Genomic DNA, 8,488 nt, shown 5'->3' on the forward strand with positions numbered 1-8,488 from the left:
CTCAAGCCTATGGGGAAACTAGTCACTCCAAGAAAATCTAAGTGCTAGATAGAACCAAGGTCTTGCATGGTCCTCAAACTCAAGCCTATGGGAAAACTAGTTACTCCAAGAAAATCTAAGTGCTAGACAGAACCAAGGCCTTGCATGGTCCTCGGACTCAAGCCTTCGGGGAAACTAGTCACTCCAAGAAAATCTAAGTGCTAGACAGAACCAAGGCCTTGCATGGTCCTCGGACTCAAGCCTATGGGGAAACTAGTCACTCCAAGAAAATCTAAGTTCTAGACAGAACCAAGGACTTGCATGGTCCTCGGACTCAAGCCTTTGGGGAAACTAGTCACTCCAAGAAAATCTAAGTGCTAGACAGAACCAAGGCCTTGCATGGTCCTCGGACTCAAGCCTATGGGGAAACTAGTCACTCCAAGAAAATTTAAGTGCTAGACAGAACCAAGGACTTGCATGGTCCTCGGACTCAAGCTTATGGGGAAACTAGTCACTCGAAGAAAATCTAAGTGCTAGACAGAACCAAGGCCTTGCATGGTCCTCGGACTCAAGCCTATAGGGAAACTAGTCACTCCAAGAAAATCTAAGTGCTAGATAGAACCAAGGTCTTGCATGGTCCTCAGACTCAAGCCTATGGGAAAACTAGTCACTCGAAGAAAATCTAAGTGCTAGACAAAACCAAGGCTTTGCATGGTCCTCGGACTCAAGCCTTTGGGGAAACTAGTCACTCAAAGAAAATCTAAGTGCTAGACAGAACCAAGGCCTTGCATGGTCCTCGGACTCAAGCCTATGGGGAAACTAGTCACTCCAAGAAAATTTAAGTGCTAGACAGAACCAAGGACTTGCATGGTCCTCGGACTCAAGCCTATGGGGAAACTAGTCACTCGAAGAAAATCTAAGTGCTAAACAGAACCAAGGCCTTGCATGGTCCTCGGACTCAAGCCTATAGGGAAACTAGTCACTCCAAGAAAATCTAAGTGCTAGATAGAACCAAGATCTTGCATGGTCCTTAGACTCAAGCCTATGGGGAAACTAGTCACTCCAAAAAATCCAAGTGTTGGACAGAACCAAGGTCTTGCATGGTCCTCGAACTCAAATCTATGGGGAAACTAGCTACTTCAAGATTGTAAAAGCTGTGGATACGGCCTAGGCGTACGCTTGGCACCTCGGATTATACACTTGGCACCCTAGAGATATGGGTAGACACAAACTAAGCGTCCCCTTGATACTGGTAAGACAATATCGAGGGATTTAACTTCAAATATATTAGGTGCACGACCATTCACATCCGTTAGGATAATTAATTCACAAGCCACGAAATTTTGCAGTAATAGTAATATCGGTAACGGCAATAAGCACATGATTCAAAAGGGAAAGGAAGAAAGGAATTTCATATATATAGCCGAAAGATTTAGTTACAAACAAATTCCAAGACTTTTAAAACAGAAGCAAATTAACTAAAAACTAAGCTGAAAAGAAAACCAACACAAAAGGTGGCCAGAGTCTTTACTTCTTCAACTTTATTTTTGCCCCTTCCTTGGGAAGCCGAACAGGATTGGCCTCGAGACCCTGGGAGACATCCCCTTCCTTGGGAAGCTAAGCAGGATTGGCCTTGAAACCCAAGGAGACATCCCCTTCCTTGGGAAGCTGAGCAAGATTGGCCTCGGGGCCCTGAGTGACATTAGCCGGGGAAATGGACTGAAGGGGCTGAATCAAGAGAGGTGGCTCCTTGGCGTGAGGGTCCTGAGCCCTAACTACGGACCCGGCAGCCTCCTGGGGCGCTTTAGGGTTAGATCTCCCACCCGTTTCTGTCACCTTAGGAAGCTTGCCCCCTTTGGCTAGCTCGTTAGCAGGGTACACGGTCAGGGCAGCCTCAGGTTGGGCAACCTCAGCTTCCTCCGGAGCACTCGCCGTCTCAGAGCTAGTCTCACGAATGGCCGGGGGAGAGTACACCTTCTCCATCTTCCACAGATCAGACGAAGCCTCCATCCCAGCTTGTTTAAGGGCTTCATTCCAGACCTGGAAGCAGTAAAGCCGGCATACCCCAAGGATTTGAGCCTTGAGGACGGCCTGGGTATTAGCCACCCCCGCGTCATAGGCCTCCTCCTCAACTTTGTCCTTGGAGGTCTCGGCCTCCGTCTTGGAAAATTCAGCCTCCGTTTTAGCCCTTAGAGCTTCATCCCTGGCCCATTCTGCAACGCCCCTAGCCATCTCTGCCTTCTTCTTTAAATCATCAATCTGCTCCTTCGCAATCCTCAGCTAATCTTTAGCTTCAAGTAGGCATTTCGTCTGGGTCTCAGCCTGCTTTTGGGCGCCAGACAGGCCTGCTTCAACGCTGTCCCTCTGCCTGGTCATCTCCTTCAGATCCTCTCTGGCCTTAGTGAGGTCAGCCTCGGAGTTCTTAAGGGTGTGAGCAGCGTCCAAGTGCTTATTACGTTCGGTCTCCAAGGACCTACTCTGCCCTTTAGCCTCATCCTCCAGCCTATAAGTGGTTTGGACGGCCTGCCAATCGGAACAAACACACTGTGAATGGGAAATTGAGGAACAAAAATTGACGGAGTCACAAGTATCAGAAGTCTTACCATGGCCAAGTACCTCTTCATGCTGAGGAAGACCTCCTGACTCCTTGTATTCTTTAGCTCTTTCATGTCAGTGGGAAGGAGCAGGGCCCTTTCCAACGCGTCGGCTATGTAAGCGCCTTCGCCGCCTCGAAAGTCCCTTAGGGAGGCATTTTCCATTAATGGCTCCCTGTGGAGCATTGGGGCAGGGAGCCAAGCCTCGGGCACAAATTGAGCATCGATCTCCTTGCCTTGGCCTTGAGACCCAATCTTTAGCTACTTTTGAGCCTGCGGGGCTTCGCACTCCTCTTGAGACGTGTGAGACTTCCCCTCATCTATCGGCTCTTTGCCTTTAGAACTCCTTTTCCTTTTTGAGTCGGTGGGCTCAGGCCGAGGAGGTAAAGTCGATTGAGGGGAAGCAGAGTGTTTGGGCCGGGGAGATGGTGTCCGCGAGCGAGCAGGGGAAGACTTGGTTTGAACAAGTTGAGGCTGTGGCGAAGGAGGGGGAGGTTTGGATTGCGACTTCCCTGGTGCCTCCTTCCCCGGCTGGCCCTCAATTAGGTCGAGCAGGCTTGACTGGGGTTTCCTTTTAAGACCCATCTCCACCTGAGAGGATGTCCCCGCTAACAAGAAATCCTCCTCGGAAAGGTCGGGGTCACACAAGTCACCAACGGGATCCGCGGGTGAACTAGCCTGGTCAAATGCATCGAATCCTTCTTCGGGCAAACCCGAACCACTCTCGGCTTCCGCCGTTTGGTGAGATGAAGAAGAGCCGGCCAACGGGGCACCCTCCGGAATAGGAGACCCCTCGGGAATCAGAAACCCGTGCTTAACTACAGTGATTCTCTAAAGCTAGGGATCGTTTGCTCTAATCACGTACTTCGGATCGGAGAATGACCTCTGGATAGGATCGTACCCCAAGATCTTGTGAACGGCCCTGACTTGGTTGTCCGCCTCGTTTAAAAGACCGCCGCCCCGAGGATAGTCTCCAAATCCTCCTTGTTGGTCAGATGGAAGTGATGCTGAAAGGCGTGTGGATCTGCAAAAAGAAGGCGTATTCACATCAGTAACCAAACCGTGCAAATCATGATGGCGAAAAATAAAAAAAGGGGATCATCCCTCTCCCACTCTAGATACCCCACCTGGCTCCCCCTCCACCGTGGGGCAAGGGAGGCCATCGTGCCACTCCCCAAACACGACGAGGAAGTCCTTGTTTAACCCTTTGCTGGACTCGGGGAGGCACTGAATAAGCCAAACCCTATCATCCCTCGTCTTCAAATAGTAGGACTTGCCTTTCAAGAGTTTGAGGTTGTAGCACTAGTTCACATCGTGGTGAGTTAGCCTTAGCCCCATTTTCTCGTTTAAGGCATCCATACAACCCAGGATCCTAAATACGTTAGCAGCACACTGGGTGGGGGCTAATCGGAAGTGCCTAAGATAATCCCTCATTATTGGCCCCATGGGGATTCTCACGCCCCCCTCTATAAAGGCAAGTATGGAGATCACCACCTCACCCGTTTTTCTCCTAAAGTGCCACTCCCCTTCCTCACAGTACCTCAGACCCACATTGGGGGGTATCCTATAATCGGCGATGAATTTTTCCATCGCTTCTTCGGTCTCAACCAACTTTTTTAATTTACCCATTTCTAGAAATTGTCAAAGAGACTCAGGGGATGACGAAAGAATGAGAGAAACAAGAGAAAGATAAACTTAGAAGAGGGAAAGCACAAGTTGAAGAGCAAAGAAAACTTACGGAAATGAGGATAAGCTCCTCGGGCAGGCTCTTTATGCTGGAAAGAAACTTGAGTTTGGTTGGAAGTTTGACTGAACTCAGGACATATGCGCAGGAACTCTTAAGTGCAAAAGTAAAGAGATAAGTCCGTTCAAATGGGAATTTATACCTCTCATTAAAAATAACTGTGCGGATTTTCCTGCCCATAAAGGTGAGGAAATCTCAGCCGTTAAAATCACCATCGCACCATTGAACGTGGAGAGCACGGAGCCGCCAGCATTCATTAAAGGCACGCTTCATATACCAAGGCGCCAGGAACGTGTCTCGGGCATACGAAAAGACTTTAGCATTAATGAAGGATAGGACATGACAAGCCATAATAGAAGTCTGATGTTACCAAAACCCTTCTTTCCGTTTGAGGATCCAGACAATAGGATTTTAAGGGGCTATTGTGGGGCCAGAGAACTTGGCGACCCCGGCCCACTTTGTGCTAGGCCAAGGCCCGCGTCGAGGAGAGAAATGTCCGAGGACATACGATGAAAATCCAAATGGCCTAGAAATGTTGCCGAGGACGATTCTGTCCTCGGCATTCCAGACTCCAGTAGGAGAGAACGACATGCCATCAAAGGCAACCTCTCAAAGCGTTCCCCGAAGAAAGGACGAGTACAGTAGGACGCACACGGGGGTATGGTGTAGGAGCAGTTCAAGGAAAAGCTGTCACCTCCGCATTTAATGCGCCCAACTAACGTCCTGGCCGCATTAATGATGAAGGGACTCTTGAACAGTATGGCCTTGGTTGCCGCAACTCACAGAAGGTGTGGGAAGGTGGCTGATGGGACCAGCACTCGAGTAATGGCCTGCACAATCAACAGATGGAGGGTCAAGATCGACCGGAAAGAAATATATAATGGGAAAGACCCCTCAAGAATGGGGGATAGCAAAAAAGGGACAGAAAGAGAGAAAAAGGAGAAAACAACAGCAGTCTGCATGGTTTTGAAGAACCACGGGAACGTAGTACTGAAAGTAGAAGAAGAAGAATATCAAGCTCCTCGGACGAAACACCCGGGGACAACATTTCAAGCTTAAACCCATTTTCTCATTGGTCCGCCCACACCCAACTATGTATAGTGATTGTGGTTTAGACTAACACCTAGTTCTTAGGCCCACTTTCTAAAATTTCATTGTATTAGGTCAGTTGGGTTTGAGATCTTTCATCTAATAGGAAGAGCGCTCAAAACCAACACCCTACCGTGTGCATTAAAGATGTGCACTTGACTTTTTTGTTTTTTTGTTTTTTTTTGAAAAAGTTAATAGATGTTTTTAGGCTATTAGTTTAGAATACATTTTTTTTTTAATTTTTCTATGAAAAAAGAAAAAAATAATTAATTTTTTATGACTTTTTATATTTTTAATAGAAGTGATGTAAAAATTTTCTTAGTTTATAAACAATTATTTTATCCTTTAAGATGATTTTTTATTTTTATTTTTTTACCGATTCAACCTTTGGACGCTAAACAAATCTTTGAACGTCACTAAAATGATGGATTAGACACCTCCGTAGGTCTTGAATTTCACTGATCTCGAAACTGTATTAGTTGGAGAGGGGTCGCAGTTGCTGATTTTATTGCTCCATTCAAGACACAGACAGTTCTTTTGCAATGCACAAAGTCCAGTGCCTACTATAAGTAGCTAAGTTTCATGCTTGAACTTTTCATATCACACCAAGTAACCTTTACTTTCAGATAGAAACTTGGATTTATTTGTATCAGAAATGGGGGAAGAAACAAAAGGGTCTGATCAGAAGGTGATGCTGGTAATAGATGAAAACGAGTATAGCTACTATGCACTCATGTGGGTGCTCGAAAATTTCAAAGAATCAGTCACAAAATCGACTCTTGTCATCTTCGCAGCACAGCCTCTTCCAAACTATACTAATGTATTTGCAGCACCACTGGGTTTTGCTCGCATGTATTCTCCTATGTCAACCAGTTACGTTTCCTTACTCTACCTCTAATTCTCTTGTTCTTCTTTATTTTCTGATTGTTATGCAAACTGGAAGTTTTTAGTTTGTACAGTAAGAACAACTATATATAGGCTCTAGAATAGAACTTTGATCGAATAGCTTCAAATTCTGAATGGCGAATCATTAGAATTTTCATGTTGAAGTTTAATTCGGCGCACCTATGCATATTTTATTTTTCCATTATTTGGAAATGAAACAAGTACCTCTGCTCAGCTGAGCTATACAAAGTTCTTCATTTTTTTTCCCTCTTTATTTTTTGGATGTGTTCAACAAGAACAATAACAAAAACTATCATTGGAAGTTGCTGATAAATACTATGATTTTTGAGTTCTTCTCCAAAAATCAAGCTTAACCTTGAGGAGAAGGATGGGGTAAAGGGGTTAGGAGTTCTGAATTTTGTTGGAGTATATGGAACTTGGCTGAGAATTCTATCAGAAATACGTAACTGTTGGGATAGCAGCATTACTTTCTATTCACAAGTTGCAAAATTTCTGATTTACAGCTCCCACTTTGATTGAGTCTATCCAAGAGCGAAATAAGAAGGTTTCACTAGGCCTCCTGGAGAAAGCTAAGAGTATCTGTGCTAGTCGAGGGGTATGGATTCAGTAACTTCTTTTCTTGAGATTTGCATCTTCATGATATTAATCACTTTGTTATTTTCTTTAGATTAAGCTGTAGTCAAGTTGGTGGAGTTCTTCACACAAGTTTTTGATCGTCCATCATACTTGGCTCTAGTCCTCATTGACACTGTGTTGCCTCTGTAACTTTGATATTTGGGGGCGAAGTTTTTATGTTGCTTGAATTACGTTTTAGTTGCAAGCAACTAGGACCATTCTTTTTGGAGCACCAGTCTTCTGGTACCTCCAAGAGTGTTTGAGGCAACATTAGCAAAGGCAGCCCCTATATGCCTTTCCTTTTGTACTAAACTAGGCGCATAAGCTCAATTTTTTCCACTTGTTTTCTGTATAGCTAACATTAATATTTGTCTCTACAGATAAATGTGGAAACATTTACAGAGGCAGGGGATCCTAAAGAAACCATAAGTGATGCAGTCCAAAAGTACAAAATCAAACTACTTGTTATGGGTAGCCATGCCAATAGAACCGTTAAGAGGTTAGTAGCTTCTTGTGAGTTCTTAATACATTCAGGTAATATGGTTTAACAATATGTTGTAGCCAAGAGTTTCAAAAATACCTCTAAAATCAGAACCTCGCTGATTTTCATGACCTGCCTTTGATCTTAGACTAACTATACATGTTATCCTTGAAGTAGGTTATCCGATTCCAAATTCTCTTTTTTTTTTTCCCCCCAAAAAATGAAAAAGAAATTGTCATTGCACATATTACCATTATATGAGAAGACATATCCTTGCTTATCTAACTCGCTAGTGTGAAATATGTTGCTTAATCTTGCCTTTTCATTTGAATAACTTTTTGAGTTAAAAATAGGGAAAATTATGGTTGCGTTCTGTTCTTGGTCATATGTTTTTTAAATTCTGTGATCAAATTTTTTCTTCTGATATCTGAGTAATAAAATAAATTTGTTGATACAGGGCATTTCAGGGGAGTTTGAGCAACTATTTCATAAATAACGCCAAGTGTCCTGTTCTTGTAGTGAAGAAACCAGAATAACAGATACAAGGAATCAGTTATTTGTTAATGGCATGGAATCTTGAGGTACTAACACCTATAAGTTTGTTTGGCTTATTAAAGCAATCAGATTGTAAGTTATATCATGCAGCTACAGCAGATATTGCAAATTATATAAAATGATGATTTGCAGCCCGACAGGTTGATAAATGCTTGTAATATATATGCTCAATATTGGCTATCAACTTTCTCTATGTTCTTGAATGTAATGAATGAAATATAAGACTGATAGTCTCTTAAATTGAACATTTACCTTTACTATTCACTCTATTGGAATTTCAACTTAGGTAGGAAAATAACAAGGGGTGTCAGGACTCAGAAGAGCAAAATCTTCAGCATTAAGAGTGACCATCCACATATCTGGTCTATTGAAACAGGTTGCCAATTAATTAATGCCTGCAGTTACAACAATTATGAATATTTATCTCTCTTCCTTCTGATAATGAACTGTCACTTACACTTGTATGTCAAGTTGTCCACCCTCTCATAGACGGAAAATTATCATATGTAGACGGCTATCTCCAAG

At 43.8% G+C, this 8,488-nt stretch overlaps 1 protein-coding gene across 1 annotated transcript; it reads left to right on the top strand.

Annotated features, from left to right (window-relative positions):
- The first annotated feature begins 5,847 nt into the window (after nt 1–5,847).
- LOC126689859 (uncharacterized) lies at nt 5,848–8,208 on the top strand. Its single transcript, XM_050385030.1, has 4 exons — nt 5,848–6,278; nt 6,816–6,907; nt 7,308–7,426; nt 7,866–8,208. Exons 1-4 carry the CDS (start codon nt 6,062–6,064, stop codon nt 7,942–7,944), a joined length of 507 nt encoding a protein of 168 aa, XP_050240987.1. The 5' UTR covers nt 5,848–6,061; the 3' UTR covers nt 7,945–8,208.
- Nucleotides 8,209–8,488: the final 280 nt, after the last annotated feature.

Source organism: Quercus robur, chromosome 1 (assembly GCF_932294415.1).
Source record: "Quercus robur chromosome 1, dhQueRobu3.1, whole genome shotgun sequence".
NCBI classification, from domain to species: Eukaryota; Viridiplantae; Streptophyta; class Magnoliopsida; order Fagales; family Fagaceae; genus Quercus; species Quercus robur.

Excerpts from the sequence above, each read along its gene's own strand:
- LOC126689859 (XM_050385030.1), top strand. The coding sequence starts at position 6,062 with ATGGGGGAAGAAACAAAAGGGTCTGATCAGAAGGTGATGCTGGTAATA. Across the intron at positions 6,279-6,815 it reads GTATTCTCCTATGTCAACCA|CTCCCACTTTGATTGAGTCT; the intron begins GTTACGTTTCCT and ends TCTGATTTACAG. Across the intron at positions 7,427-7,865 it reads GCCAATAGAACCGTTAAGAG|GGCATTTCAGGGGAGTTTGA; the intron begins GTTAGTAGCTTC and ends TTGTTGATACAG.